The sequence below is a fragment of the Bradysia coprophila genome, chromosome X (assembly GCF_014529535.1).
Source record: "Bradysia coprophila strain Holo2 chromosome X, BU_Bcop_v1, whole genome shotgun sequence".
Classification (NCBI taxonomy): domain Eukaryota; kingdom Metazoa; phylum Arthropoda; class Insecta; order Diptera; family Sciaridae; genus Bradysia; species Bradysia coprophila.
Genome location: NC_050737.1, coordinates 9,573,581 through 9,588,841, shown reverse-complemented (window position 1 = coordinate 9,588,841; position 15,261 = coordinate 9,573,581). Strand labels below are relative to the sequence as shown.

Here is a 15,261-nt window from a genome sequence, read left to right as displayed (position 1 = left end):
TGGAAGGTGTGTTTACCTTTCATTTACAAAACGTGAGAGATGAAGTATAACATTTCATCTCATTAATTCATTAATTGCATAATTATCACTGCGTAGCTCCAGTGAGCTAAATAACTAATTAAGCGAGTAGGGTAATGTTCTGTAAACCGAACTTTTCAAGGTTAAGAGCCGCCGGTACTTAGCTAAAATTGTAGCCTTGCATGTCTCGCACTGCCTTTTCATCAGAATCCTTTTTGAAAATGTACGACCGCAATAACGTCCATGATTGTGTTAGCTTTAAATAAAAATTAGCACTGAGAAAAGTGAGCAGTTTGACGAAATTTTCATAAACTGCTCAGTTTTCTCAGGGCTAGTCAAACTGCTACAACCAAATCTACATATTTTCTGTTGAAAGCTAACACATTCGTGGTCGTTATTGCGGTCGTACATTTTTTGAAAAAGGATTCTGCTCGAAAGATGTCATCAAAAGTAAACTAAAATCCAGTATTCAAGCATCGATGCCTCTTAAAGAAGCTACTTTAACATTCGACATTTGGATAGGACGTAAAATTAAGTGGAAAAATTACCACTATTAGTTGTACATTTGATCCATTCAAACACTTTACTATTGGGTGCTCACAGAGTACAAAAAGTGGTTTAAGACTAACACATATTGTACTTGAACTCTCTTATGAGACTTTGACGACTATGCATTATTTTCTTGTTTTTCTATCTCTACTCCAGCCATTAATGTTTTATGCTGTTCTTGAGAAGCATATATTTATTTATACAGCGAAATTACCTTGTTCTTGATAATATAATGTGAAGGATTCGACGGTATTCATTTTCAAATTAATTTCTGGTATGCATCCCGTTGTTAAAGTACGTAAATAAAGCCAATCGAAATCTCCACACCCATATGATTTGGATGGATAACAAAACAATCAAACGAAATTAATTATTTAAACTGTTGTACGATTTGGAATTGATATTTTCAAAGAATTTGTTGAGAATTATATGTTCATGTAAATATGGGGAGTCGGAGCCGCACGTGTGTAATCAAATTGTTTTAGATCAAAAAATGCCAATAAAATAATTCCATTTTCACGAATCATACACCCAGTAATTTGTATTTGATTATCAGGTTCAGTTGAAATTAGTTTCGAAAATTTCTTAATTCATAGAGCTATATACTGACTAAAACTATATAACTCAAACATTTCTTAAGCAACTGTCATTTCGTTAACATTTATTTTGCAATCATGCTAAAGGACCTGCAGAGTGATTCATTCGATTCCTTCATGCGTATGCCGAACAAGTTTTTTATGTCGGTGGGCTTAATACCATATTCGCTGCACAACGAACCGAATCTATTGAAATACCGGCTGATGCTTTTCCTATTTTTCTGCTCCTTTACAAATCTCATACTGCTGGTTCTCGGTGAATGTATTTACTTCTGCAAAACGTTTGGAAATTTCAAAAATTTCGTCGACGCTGTAAGTGTTACATTATGCATTGGCTTCATTTTTCTTGCATTGGCTAAGGTGAGTGCTGTATTCTGGAAACGAGATCAAATGAGCAGATTGATGAGCGATTTGGAGATAATGTTTCCAAAAACGGATGGAGAAGCTAGAGAGTATAATGTGGGTAAGTTTCGGTCACAGACGGTTTTCTTAATGAAACTGTACGCAACCATCCAAATGGTGATGATTTGGTGTTTCAACTTTTACCCACTAACTGAAACGCTGAGCGGATATATGAACGATGGCAGCTGGGAAGTGGGTCGGTTTTTATTTTGTCTTTCAGCCAGCTTCAGTCGATTGAGATATTTTCCTTTACAATCAGATTTCCCGTACATCATTTGGTATCCATTCAATCCGTATGCTCCTGGATACTTTGAATTAAATTGGATGTCTCAAATGTGGGCCGCATATGTGTCGGCCGCTGGAATGCTAGCAACTGACTTGCTGTTATGTGGAGCAGTCGAACAAATTTGCATGCATTTTGAATACTTAAACAAACAGCTGTTAAGCATGAGGCCGAATGCAAGGACTGGTGACATTGATTATAGTAAATTGAAAAAGATCGTTAGAACTCACAACGAAATTATCAGGTATAGCAGTGAATCGAGTGAAGAAAGGGGTATTAAAACTATGTACTTTGTGGCTACAACGCTATATACGCAACATAGATTGCAAACTATTTAAGGCTCGGAAACAGGTCAGGTTCGTTTGAAAAATAATAACTTGGCCGGGTAGGTTTCCTGATTTTTGATGTAAAATTAGATCATTGGTCACGTCAGGTCAACGGTGAGAAACCTGAACATGACCCGAATCCTTTCAGGTTGACTGTTTCAGGTTCAGGTTCAGGTCAAAATCGATCTGTTCCGAGTCTTACATTTATCCACATTTCTAGCACTATTCCTCATTTAACGCTAGGCACAGTACATAGCAGAGTTATGCAGATGGAAATAAAATAAATAAATTAATTAAAAAGGTTGACTGTTGAATTGGACGACATATTCGGTGGATCGATTCTGTTCAACTTCGTATCCAGTTCGGTCATCATTTGTGTCGTGGGATTTCTGGTGACTACAGCTGATAGATCCATTGAAGTCGTCAAATATTCGTTTACGCTGATCTCGTCAATTATCCAAGTTTACATCGTTTGTTTGATGGGTGACAAGTTTATTGTTTCGGTAATTTCAAGAAAATATTCTCATCCCACCCACATTTCAATTCTCCACTTCTATAATGGTTCATCGTCATCCGATTTTACTCTGACTCTTATTCGTTCAATTCTAGAGCACTGGTATTGCCGATGCTGTCTATAACAGTTACTGGTTTGATGGACCAATTAAATACAAAAAGAGTCTGGTGTTGATAATTCAGCGAAGCTTTCAAAGACCACAGAAATTGACGGCATATAAATTTTCAGTGGCAAATATGAAAAATTTTAGTAATGTGAGTGCTGTCGTACAGAGTTCTTAACGATTTTATTTAATGAGGAAATTTTCTCAACAGGTGTTGAGTACATCTTATCAATTTTTTGCATTGTTGCACCAAGTGTATGACGATAAATAATGTGTAATTAATCGAAGCAAATACAATAATAGAAATTTGTAGAGAAGATCTGACTTGTGTTTCAGATTTTTAAATGTACCAACACAATATCGGGAAAAAATTTCTATGTTACCCTACTGGTATGCAATTATATAGACCCATATCCCTATCTTTATCTTCTTTGGCGCCATTTAACTGAGAAAGCAACGATGCTGCTTTTGAGAAGGGAAAATTACTCAAAGCTTGATTTCGTAAACCATCCCTTGCGCTCAAAGAAAATCGCTTCCTCACAAAAACAACATCAGTTCAAGTAACAAAAAAATTTATTGTCAAACCGGATAAATTTCACCACATTCATCGACAACTTCAGGATATTTCCCGATTAAAAACGTCTGGCAACATGATCCATGAAATATTTTCTTCGTTTAGTGATTCGACGCGTCGAACCATCGGCACATGTTGCAACGTCAGGGAGATTGCAACCCAGCAGTAATGCATCGAATAGTAGTCCGTCAAGGCATTGTCGTTCATACGCCACCGTATTCACACAAAGGAAATAATTCTGGCAAACGAATGGATGCGGCAATAGGAATGGTTCCTCGGCCGGCTCACACTCAATTTCGAATGGTGGCTCCGTCGTTGGAGGTTCTGTTGGTGGATCTGTTGGCGGTTCTGATGTTTCTTCTGTTGGAGGATCTGTTGGGGCTTCTGTGGCCAACTGAAAATGAGTTAAGCCAACGTTTTACGTAATTGTTGTTATTAGTACGAGAAAGACGACATTACTTCACAGTTAGCATCCTCGGGCCTCATACATCTTTGATTCTCTTGATTCCAATGTGTACCTGGTGCACAGAATTGCAATTCTCGATTATTATCGTAGCACTTGTAGTATCTTAAAGGGCATAAAATTAGTACTGGGAATAAAAAGAAATACTTCGTAGATGTAATTACTGTTCACAGTCGTTTTCAGACGGATAGGTAACGATGTTGTCAATATCATTTGTGATTGGGCAAAGATCTCGCTCACATTCTACGTTCTCTTCCAGTGAACATAGAGAAATAGCAGAGTCAAACAGTAATCCTTCAGCGCATGTTTGAACTCGATGTTGTCCTGCGAAACAGTAATTATATTCGTTGCAACTACCGGGTACTTCCCACCTTGAAATGCCAAAGAAGGGGCATTCAAAGTCATCATTTGTGCATGGCGAAAACGAGGGACGATCACATATTTGCAATTCTTCGTTGAAATTTAAACCGACATCACACTGTCTGGGTAAGGCTACTTCATTTTGACACTCGAAGAATGCTCGGCACAAGGTTGGATCATTAATTAGACGACCATTTGGTACACCTTCGCAAACGTCTCGCGGCGGTGGTGGTCGAACAGTTGTTGTTGCTTCAGTTGTAGTTTCTTCAGTTGTAGGTAGCTCGGTGTCAGGATCTGTTGGAACAGGATCTTCAGGATCCACACATGGAAAATCATAAGGTGTGTCACACAATTGCTTTTCCTCGTTGAAATTATATCCATCAGGACAGTAGTCCAGAAATGGATCAGCTTCTGCGTACTCACAAAGCCAATACGCACGACAGTTTATGGGATTATTGGTGTATATTGGGAAATGGTCAAATGATGAACAGTCCGGCGGATCTAAACTTTGTGTTTGTACAAGTGTGGTGGCAAGGACTGTTGTCCATAAAATTATCAAAACTAGATTGAAAATAAATTTTTTGAATTTTAGTTTCTGGGCATAAAATGTTGTTCGACTGGTTAGTACAAAACAAGCATATTATCAATATTATACAATCTATTTACGATACTGATGTATCGTGTACTTCAGGGACACATTCCACTAATCAAATTTGATTTATCGTTTCTGACGTAAATAAATTCCATCAAAATATGCTCAAAAATCAATCTTGAACGGGAATTGTTATAGCGTGGCAATTTTAGCACAACACATATTTCTAATGTGTGGCTAACTGATAATCACAATGAAGAACAATAGGATTTTCCAAATATCAAAATCTGTCTGATTATCAGACCCGTGTGACACGGAATCACTCGAACGTTTACATTGGACAAAGTTTACAAGGTCACGAGGAATTGGTATTTAATTTGCGTAGCAGAGGCGAGGGCTTCTGTACGGACAATCAAATTAACCATAGCTTTGCAACATGTCCATTCCTTGTACATGAACATAGTCCACATACTATACTCATCGATCTTCAATTACGGGTAATTTGAGAAAATGCGGAAATTTGCTTGCAATTCTTGAAAGCCGATAAGGAAATTCGGTTCATCATTCACAAACGCTTTTCGAGATAATTTTAAGAGACGTGATGATAATGTGTGAACATTATTGAAAGTAAATTTAAAGGAAGACTTAACTACGTTAACTTGTTACGGACGGCTAATCTGTAATCCGATTATGAATGCAAGAGTAAACGACTAGCTCTGACTATTTAAAGAAATAAAGAACAAGATTTGAATACAATCTCGTAAAACTACTTATAACAATTGATGTAACAGATCCGATAGTAACACGGCTGATATGCTCGTAGTTTCTGAAGGTTAAATCAGACGTTGTATGTCCCAAGATTTTGTCTCATCACCGTTTATATCACCATATCTTCTCGTTTTCTTTTAAAATTTTAGATTTTTTTTTAATACTTGAAAATTCCAAAAATTTAAGTGAAGTTAATAAACTAGCACAGTCCGTTTTTACAATATATATTTTCATCAAGTTATTTGCTTGTTAAAGGTTTCGCCTTATATGCGTTTTAGTCTTATCCATTATGTGAAGCAGGTTGAACAGAATGCGTGAAATTGGTGCAGAGTATGGTTCGTGAGGTGGGGTTTCTCTATAATACTCATCGGGAAGTATCGAAACGAAGTATCACACAGTTTGAGTGAAACAACAACGCACCAAAACATTTTTCGATAATTTTGAACCGCTTAAAATGTATAATATAAAGGAATCACATGCGACAATTTCAAGTTTAACTTATATTAATTAGCGTGTAAGTAAGGCAAGTGATTCAACCGGATGTAGTTATGAGATATATTTTCTAACTGATTGCACAGTTTCACGATTACACAATTTCCGTTTCCCACATAAATATTCTTTTTTGAACGTACACTTCATTGTTTAAGAGAGAAACTCCAATATTTCAATATCCTTTGAATTCTGTGTCTCACGTTTTTACTTAAAGTTCCATTAACGGCCAGCTATTAACTTAAATTGATTTCTTTCACGAAAAATGTTTGTCCTATCTTCGAGCCAAAGACAATCTTAAACAATGTCAAGATTAAACCAATTAATCAAACAAAAAAAAATCACATTCGCACTAATCGAGATAAATTTAAAAGAAAAACATTGATTTGTATTATGTACTCGGTTTTCGTTGTCCAAATGGCATAAAATATTGATAACGTGTCGTGATTTATGATGACCTTACAGGAGAGTTTTAATAAAAATCGTAGGATCATGACTAATAAAAACCATTTGATGACGCGGTTTCATTAAATGACAAAATGTGCGTCTTACAATCTTACGTACATGTGTGTTTTTTTTTTGGTATAGTAATTCATGCTTTATCGGATGTACAAAGCTCTCCTGTGATAACGAAACTTTTTATATTCGTTTGCAAACATCCTTAGAGCCCGAGCCCCACATCTATTTCAGACATAGTATAAACTGTAAACCAAACCCAGACTCTCGGTTTTTTTTTTGTAATTGTTTCCGGAACATTTTACTTTGTCGAACAGATCCCCAGGAAGTGTATGAGCGGTAAATGACTTTTCAAATTTCGGTTACCGGGAAATTTTCATTGGTTCCCAGAATAGTATGTTACTCGGACACTTTCAGTTGAGGTGTGTAGGAAAGTTGTATTTCGAGCCGAAGGCGACGAATATATCCCACATGTCGAACCAAAAAAAAAATCCTTGCGAGACAGCACGGTATTTTGTTGTATTGCGTGTTTGTTTTAAGAAAAAGAAAGTAGCGTATGTTTAATTAGTGTCATGATGTGTGAATGGCCCCTTAAAGTAGTATTAAGATGAAATATTGTCAAGTTTTTCTATAATTATTGCTGCCAATCATTGAATAAAATTCGTACACAACAAAATCAAAGCGTGAACGATAGCTGGCACTAGACTGATACGTTATCATGCAAAATTTTTGTATAGATTTTGAGTATCCAACTTTTTTTTCGGTATAGTTTCGATTGTTATACGAAATGTAATTCTTGGAATTTATCTGAATATTAACTTAATCTTTCTGATTTTTTTAAAAATAATTTTGAAGGAAGTAATCAATCAATTCAATCATTACATCTGCACAAATAACGCCACACTCATGTCCATAGCTGAAAAAATTCCGTGTATACGCACACGTGCAGAATGCAAAATATTTACTTTTCCGATTACGTCTCGTACCGAAGTTCGTTCTTTTAGAAACTGCTACGAACTTTGCATTACTCATTACCCACATTACCCATGGGTTCAAATTCATCTACATTATTTGGACGTGACTTTTGGAAAACGGTGTACTTTTTGTCACTAGATGTGATAAACGCCCAATTTCTCCACGTGTTACGTATAACGTTTCATAGAAATCCCTTTGTGCGATAAATCGACGTAGATTGAATCTCTAAAAAGTTATTTACATTGGACGTAGATTATCGTAGCGTTCGTAACTTGACGAATTCGTAACTTTTGACAGTTCTTATGAGATTTTATACACCTAACTGTCCAGTTTAGGCAGTTGTGGGCGTAGATTCTCGACAGAGTAAAGTTAACCGTTTCAATAATGTTTAGATTAAATTTTAGAATTCAGTTATAGTGGTTTATTTTGCTCTGCCGTGTTCTCGTATTTTCGTAACTCCAAATATTCATAACTTGGCAGTTGCGTGTATAAAATCCCATTAAAAATTGTAAAGTTACGAATGCTTTGAGAATCGCCCTGCGCGACAATTGCGTGTATTAAATCCCATAAGAACTGTCAAGTTATGAATTCCTAAAGTTTCGAACGGCATGAGTTACGAATTGCATGGACCGGGACCGTTCTCAGCATTAAGGTGTCAATTGCTAAGTTTTTAAATTCACGTGAATCGGCGCCCTGATTAATGTACAAATATGCAAGGTTCTGAAAGAACAGGTTAAGACACCCGTGAAGGCGGGTGACACCGAAATCGATAAACGCACTCAGTGCAGATTGTGTGTGAAATCAACTTGAAGAAAATGTTTTTTAGGAAAATTCGGAATTTTGTTTTCGTTACGTTGCCTTTTTCATATAAACTTCGTAGCCGCTGAACTCAATTTGTGTTTCACAGCCTTCGTGATCAACTCAGAGTTGTCTTAACCTGATTCTTTCAGAACCTTGCGGATTTGTACATATATACAAATAGCATGCTCACGGTTACCAATAGCAGTTAGGAAAAGCTTAGTGAATGTGGCTTAAAAGAATGAAGGTATTGCTAATCACCTCGACACAGTTCTCGTCCTTACAACAACAATATTGTCAGTATGCTTCTTTGGCACCGCGAACAATCAATTTGTTGATCATTTGGAAAAATTTGGAAAACTTATACAATTGATATTTTTAACATCCTCAATAATCACTAGGTTCTGCAATTACGATTAGTCAGATGCAACAAGAAAACATGTAATTTCCTTCGATTCAATTAAATTGAATCCTAAAATTTCTCTCCATTATGCACTGTTCATATGGACAGCAAAAGCTATAATGATGCGTGCGTGCGGTGTACAATATGTGTAGACTTTATAATGACAGTTCATCCTCCATTTGCCATTTTCCCAATAATTTTAGCATCACTGTTTGTGCGTCAAATAAATAATTTTTTGCAATTTTGCAATTAAATAAACGTTCGAGTGTTTGGTCAGTGATACTTATCCACAAAGCAATTAACGAATTAACGAATTGAACAAAATAGAAAACGTAAGTGAATATCCCGTCAAAATACGCCGGTGTTATTTTTGTTTTCCTTTAAATTGAAATGTCTGGTGGGCTGTGGGTGTTACACATTGAACCAGTGTTTTATTGTACCTATGGATTTTTGTTTGATCAATCAATACACCTGAAAAGGCGGATTTATTTTCGTAAATTAGGTTGACGATTCCAATCACAAATGCGATAGTTCCGGATTATTTCGGGGGTGTAAGGAACGTGCAGAATTGCATTAAAAAAGCCGGGTTACATAAAAAAAAAATTCTTTGTATTTTGATGTTTATAACGATGAGAGTTATTACGCGAACGCCTTTGTGTACTCCTGGGTCTCTAAAACAAAACGTTCGTTCTGGTGTTTTTTCCGCTTCCGTATTTCAACCCCAAGATTATATTTTTATCTGCTTTTGTATTCAGTGCGACAGGGACATTAACGATCCACCATCCATAACACTACCAGTGTATCGGGGTGTGAAAAATGGCGGCTATTTCATTTTTTGTATTAAAAGATTTTCTTTAATCGTAAACATTGTAGTGATTCGATCGATTCGGTCCTCAAAGTTGAAAAAATGTCTTGCGAGTACCGTTTTTTTCGATCAAATTTTGTTTTTTTAGTTGGTCGATCTAGTCTTTTGCGTTTCGAGCATAAAAAATCGGGGCATTACTTCGTCAGATAGATTGTATACGGTTTCTACGGTGATCTATATCGACACTTCTTTACCCGCGTAACAATTGCATTGATTGACTCTTTGTATTATTTTCTACGTTGCGTATCGGTCCACAACGCTACTAGTTCAATATTGAAGTGTACGTTTTCCGTGCTGGCTTCTTTTACAGAATGTCGGCTGAAGTAGGCGAAGAGTTCGAATTCCAACAGGACTTGGCAAATGACAATGAGAACCAAGATGAGCCGGGTAATGAAGATCAGGCAGAAGATCAAGGCGGCCCGGAGCAAGACGGTCAAGACGAGGATCATGACAATTCATTCATAATTAAATTACGTGGTCTGCCGTGGACGGTCACAAACAAGGACATTGTGAATTTCCTCAAAGACATTGCCATTGCCGATGGGGAAAACGGTGTCCATTTGATTACCTACAGTCGTAACAGCACCCGTCCTAATGGTGAAGCGTTTGTTGTGTGCGCATCGGAGGATGATTACAAGAAATCCTTTTACTACAACAAAAAAACGATCGGAAAACGGTACATTGAAAGTGAGTACGGCATAGCTGAGGTGTTGACGTCGGATGTCTAACGGGGAACAAATATTTTCAGTTTTCAGTGCCCGTCGCGAAGATTTCGAAAACATCATGCGGAAACAGAATATTGTCCAGCACGATACCGTGGTGAAATTGCGAGGATTGCCATGGCGTGTCACCGAAGACGAAATTGTAAAATTTTTTGACGGTATGTCCTCACTACAAACAAATTATTACTTTTGATCTTGACCAGATGCAATGCACTAATTGTTTCTTTTGCTTCGATTCAATGAATTGTGGGATTAACGGAATAGTTTCACAGATGGGTCGGTCATTGAAAAATATTAGTAAAAAAAAACAATTTTTCTTCTTACTAAAAATATGGATTTTTCGACACAAAATGATAAAAGTCCCAGGGAAGGGCAGAATAATGAAAACGGAAGGAAATTGCGTAAAATTACTATCCATGGATGTAGAGAATTTCTGACTCACTGGTAACATTGGGCTATCACAATTCTTGTCAATTCCTTTCAACTTAAAATGTCTGATCCATCCGAAGGCTAGAATGTTCTACAAAAGTAGTGAGTAGAGTAGACGACAATATTTGAGGATAATCATTGGTTAATAACGATGTGACCATCAGCTGGTGGTGCGGTGATATTAATCTTTATCGTCAGCGCTTCTTATTGCTCAATAATTTTCTCACCTCTTCAGCGACTTTAATCAATTTTTGTTTTGAGTCTTCTTTCGACTTTTGTGTGTGTGCGTATGTCTTCCCTTCCCGCTTTTATCGATTTTGCAAATTCTTTGTTTAATTTGTTTCAATCATTTCACGCTATAGCTTCTGAAGCAAACCAACACAGAGAGCGAAAAAAAAAGTTTTGACCTCGGATTTTTTTTTGTGATATTAAGGATATCGCGCCTTATTCACTCATTATTTTTGTATTTTGTACACTTTTTTGATTTGATGATATAAGATTGGAGCAAACAAAAATGTTAAATTAATTTCTTTTAACTTAAAAATATCTAAAAACAACAACAAACAAAAACAAACAAACAAAAAAAATTATTTTACTAAAGTCTGCAAATATAATGGGTATAAACAGGGTTGGAGCTAAACAAGGAAAAAGGAGTTCATATTCATTTGGACAGAACGGGTAGGGCTTCGGGTGAAGCTTTCGTACAATTTGAAAGTACAGAGGACTGCGAGAAGGCATTGAAGCGAAATATGGAAAAAATTGGGCACAGGTGGGTTGGTTTCTTGGTTTGGGTCTTGTTATCGTAGCAATACTCGACACAAAATCCAATTTTATTGAACAGTTCAAGTCATATTTAAAAAATAAAATAAAATAAATAAAAATAAAATGAAAATGGGGAGGTATTATCACTTTTTATCCCTAAATCTTATAATTTTTTTGATGGATAAAAAAAAACTTATGATTTTTGTGACATATTTTTTGTGATTTTTTTTAATTTAAAATTTACGTTTTGATTGATACATTGGCGGTGGCAACATAATTTATAATCGAACTGAATTTGATTTAGGTCATTCCAATATACAAAAAAACGTCTTCGCCAAATTTTAACTGCTGTAGGTATATTTGTCTCCAGTATTTATTATGTGCTGCAGCTGTACTTATTTCATTTTTTGAAAATATTTTCTTGATTTTTTCGAAATATCTTGAAAATGTTTTTCGAGAAATTCGAGAAAGTTTTCAAGGATTTGACAAAATCAAGAGAGTTTGAAAAATTTGCTCTGCGTACCACGGCAACCTTAAATGAATTTGAGTCAAATTGTCGTGCATATCGTGACGTGGTTTTCTCTTTAAAATTTGTTTAAGAACGATCCCAAGACACAATATCAAGAAGAAGAATTAGAAAACAAAAGCGGACGGCTATGCTAGGGTTATTATGTGCATGTCGAGGAAGACTTTTTCGAGAAGTTATACTATCCAGAATGGTCTAAAAAATAGGACAAACAAGCTTTCTGACAAATTTCGAATTGATCCACTGATTTTGTCATTTCTGATCATATATAGTCTGTAGAAACATTCTGAGGGCATCGAAAGTCAGGGCCGATTTTAAGGAAATTAAATTTCCAAAAATTCTCAAATTTTTCCATCACTTTTCGTCATTTCATCTAAAAACACAACAGATTGCATCGTAAATGATGTTTTTACTGCCTTTTTAGTTGTTTTTCATGTCTTTGAGCTTGACTGATTACTTCCGAATGAGATCTAACAGAAAACAAAATTTGGAAATTTTAAGAATTTTTGTGAAATTTGTGAAATTTTTGGAAATTAAATTCCTTAAAATAGGCCCTGTCGAAAGTTGAGATTGAAACATGAAAAGTAAGTTCCGTCGCATCTAGCATGTGAAAGACTATTTCTCCTCACCTATTGTGAATGACAAGCTTAAAATGTTTCATCTTCAAAGTTTCTTCAAAAAGTACCCGCTGGTTTTACTTGCTGATTGTTTATATTGTATCCTGCGATGGTTGTTAATCAAAATCTAAATAGAATCTTTAACTGTATTGAAGCTCGTCGATTACCAGCAGAAAAGTTTACCTGCCACAGGTAAAATTTGTAAATCTTTTTCGTCAGAGTAGCTTGAAAATCATTTTGCGAATTTTGTGCTTTTGGGACGCTGTCAAAAAACTTTCAGTTTTGCAAATGCAGCTCAAATCTCAGATCAAAAATAATTTCGTCCTCGTTAAAACAGATGCGATGTCAAATGATCAAGTTTGTCCGATATAATTCCGTGGGATCCTTACTCTTGATTTTTTGCGTTGACATCATAAGAAATTTCATTTAGGACAGACAATTTTGATTGTAAAATTGATCGTGCTTTTAATCAATGATTAACAGGCAGATTTTCCTTAAAAAAGTGAATTTCGTTAGTACACTTCTCTTCGTCGTATTATAGCTTATGTTTGCCACCAGTTCAATGAAAAGCAGTTACACTTCCAACGTAATGTACTTTGTGGTATAAAAATTATTTTGCAATTACCTTACACAATCTAGATACATTGAGATTTTTCGAAGTACTACGGCTGAACTGCGTCGCAGCATGTTCCAAAATTCGGCAGGTAATGACCGACCATCGCCGTATGACCGAAATAATCGTGGCGATCGTGGCAGTCGAATGAACAACTTTGGTGGCAACGATTTTGGCAACAATGGCCGCAATAATATGAGAAGTATGGGCGGTGATCGACGTGGTGGTGGTGGTGGCGGCGGAGGAGGCGGTGGTGGACGCTTCGGAGGTAAATTTTTTGAAATGATTACGAATGTTGATTGTACGTGATGATCGTAATGTGAATGTTGTGGTTTTGTAGGCGGTTTTTCGGAACCGTGGAATGACAATGGCAACAATATTTGGAATAACCGGAACGATTTTGGATTCGGAAATGGAAATGGCAACGGATTCGGAAATTTCAACAATGGAAACAACAGTTTTGGCAACAATTTCGGAAACAATTTTGCCAATGACCGATTCGGAAACAATAATGGAGGTGGCAGTGGTGGTAATGGTGGTGGTGGTGGAAGCTGGTGCCGTAAGTTTCCACTAAATATTTATCCAAGAAGTATAAATGTCCATTGTAACCGTAACAGAGAAACGTAGTTAGGCAGTACGAGCAAATTCAGGGGTGTGGACATTGAATGAGTAGTTGTAGTTTAGACATTGCTACACAATAAAAAAAAATCCACAAACAGTGCGTTTACTGCATGTACCACGTACCATTTATGATTATTTGAATAAAAATGGCTCAATCTCTCAACTAGCATCACTAAATGGTGGCTTCGGCAACAATGGCAACAATAATGGAGGCAACCAAGGTGGCGGCGGAAACAATAGCGGAAACGGATATGGCGCTTTAAACACTTTGGGCTTTGGAGGCTTAAGTGATTTGAGAAACAACCGAGGCGGAGGTGGAGGAGGAGGTGGTGGTGGCGGTGGATTCGGAAACAATAACAGTCTTGGAGGCAACAATTTTGGAAATATGGGAGGCGGCGGTAACAACAACTGCGGTAATGACATGAACGACTTCTTTTGTATTCATTTACGTGGCATGCCATATTACTGCGACGAAATGGATATAGTGAAGGTGAGTGTTCTGTTTGTTGTTCTCGGTGTTTAGGAGCAAAAAATAATTTTTCTTTTTCTTGTTCGTCAGTTCTTCAGTCCACTAAAACCTGTCCACTGCAATGTTATTTATAACAATAAGGGTATCCACAGCGGAGGCGGTAATGCCTGGTTCAAGACTCACGATGAAGCTGAGGAGGCTATGAAACGTGACAAAGATAAAATGGGCAGTCGTTACATTGAATTGTTTTATGACAATCCTCCATCGAGTAAGAACCGTCGACGATTTTAATAATTTAAGGAATTCCCTTTTTTGAATCTGCTGCATCTCAAAAGAAACAAAAACAATTTCATTCAAATGGGTCAAAGTTTTCAGAACTTTTTTTATGGACTCTTGAACTCATCACTTAAATGTAACGCATTGGAATCAAAATAAATCTCCGATTTAATTTGACACAAAAAAAAAAACTCTTTTATTATGACGTGCACAAGTGCTTGAATGGCTTCAACAGATTTGCTTTTTTTTCGACAATGGACTCAAATTAACGACAGGAGTCACCGACAAAATAAAACCGTCGAGTGAGCCATGCTCCGATCAATCAAACTAAAATTAACCTCACGATCCACAAGAAACTTTCGAAATGCCCAAGCCGAAGGGAACATCAAAATCCTCGTCTATATCGGATAAGAAATCGGTAACTTGTTTGATTGATCGGTGACGATCTTCAGCTCAAATTTTTCTGTTCTGTTCACATATCACATACGGACATGCATCCAACGAACAGACTTCGAAAGGAAAATCACCATCGGTAATTGTGTTCGCTGTTGCAATGACGGAAAATGGTTTGTCGATAAATTTTGTGCTTCGTTAATTTCAGAAAAAAGGTAGAAAAGGGAAAAAAGGCAAGAAAAGCAAGAAAGAAAAATCGAAAATTAAGGTTTATCAAGCCAAGGTTAGTTTGACTGAAC

The 15,261-nt window shown here is 36.5% G+C and overlaps 3 protein-coding genes and 1 long non-coding RNA gene across 4 annotated transcripts; 3 read left to right on the top strand and 1 right to left on the bottom strand.

Moving 5' to 3' along the window:
- The first annotated feature begins 1,116 nt into the window (after positions 1-1,116).
- On the top strand, positions 1,117-3,023 carry LOC119080671 (odorant receptor 85c-like). Its single transcript, XM_037189105.1, has 4 exons — positions 1,117-1,761; positions 1,825-2,092; positions 2,476-2,677; positions 2,784-3,023. The coding sequence occupies exons 1-4, from the start codon at positions 1,242-1,244 to the stop codon at positions 2,967-2,969; spliced, it is 1,176 nt and encodes a 391-aa protein (XP_037045000.1). The 5' UTR covers positions 1,117-1,241; the 3' UTR covers positions 2,970-3,023.
- A 323-nt stretch (positions 3,024-3,346) lies between these two features.
- LOC119080663 (peritrophin-48-like) lies at positions 3,347-6,337 on the bottom strand. The gene is made up of 4 exons (XM_037189093.1): positions 6,181-6,337; positions 3,993-4,749; positions 3,825-3,933; positions 3,347-3,759 (listed from the first exon to the last, which is right to left on the bottom strand). Exons 1-4 carry the CDS (start codon positions 6,185-6,187, stop codon positions 3,424-3,426), a joined length of 1,209 nt encoding a protein of 402 aa, XP_037044988.1. The 5' UTR covers positions 6,188-6,337; the 3' UTR covers positions 3,347-3,423.
- Positions 6,338-8,830: 2,493 nt separating this feature from the next.
- Positions 8,831-14,748, top strand: LOC119080551 (heterogeneous nuclear ribonucleoprotein H3). Its single transcript, XM_037188969.1, has 8 exons — positions 8,831-9,001; positions 9,845-10,221; positions 10,283-10,414; positions 11,313-11,454; positions 13,230-13,471; positions 13,544-13,762; positions 13,992-14,314; positions 14,384-14,748. Exons 2-8 carry the CDS (start codon positions 9,846-9,848, stop codon positions 14,582-14,584), a joined length of 1,635 nt encoding a protein of 544 aa, XP_037044864.1. The 5' UTR covers positions 8,831-9,001; position 9,845; the 3' UTR covers positions 14,585-14,748.
- Positions 14,749-14,822: 74 nt separating this feature from the next.
- Positions 14,823-15,191, top strand: LOC119081041. Its single transcript, XR_005088425.1, has 3 exons — positions 14,823-14,987; positions 15,078-15,101; positions 15,171-15,191. It is a non-coding gene; the product is annotated as an uncharacterized LOC119081041 (long non-coding RNA).
- The last annotated feature ends 70 nt before the right edge of the window (positions 15,192-15,261 follow it).

Coding starts and splice junctions, on each gene's coding strand:
- LOC119080671 (XM_037189105.1), top strand. CDS start 1,242: ATGCTAAAGGACCTGCAGAGTGATTCATTCGATTCCTTCATGCGTATG. Junction 1,762..1,824: donor CGATGGCAGCTGGGAAGTGG/GTCGGTTTTTAT, acceptor CTTTACAATCAG/ATTTCCCGTACATCATTTGG. Junction 2,678..2,783: donor GTGACAAGTTTATTGTTTCG/GTAATTTCAAGA, acceptor GTTCAATTCTAG/AGCACTGGTATTGCCGATGC.
- LOC119080663 (XM_037189093.1), bottom strand. Junction 3,934..3,992: donor TCTGAAAACGACTGTGAACA/GTAATTACATCT, acceptor ATGCCCTTTAAG/ATACTACAAGTGCTACGATA. Junction 3,760..3,824: donor CCGAGGATGCTAACTGTGAA/GTAATGTCGTCT, acceptor ACTCATTTTCAG/TTGGCCACAGAAGCCCCAAC.
- LOC119080551 (XM_037188969.1), top strand. CDS start 9,846: ATGTCGGCTGAAGTAGGCGAAGAGTTCGAATTCCAACAGGACTTGGCA. Junction 10,415..11,312: donor AATTGTAAAATTTTTTGACG/GTATGTCCTCAC, acceptor GGGTATAAACAG/GGTTGGAGCTAAACAAGGAA. Junction 14,315..14,383: donor ACGAAATGGATATAGTGAAG/GTGAGTGTTCTG, acceptor CTTGTTCGTCAG/TTCTTCAGTCCACTAAAACC.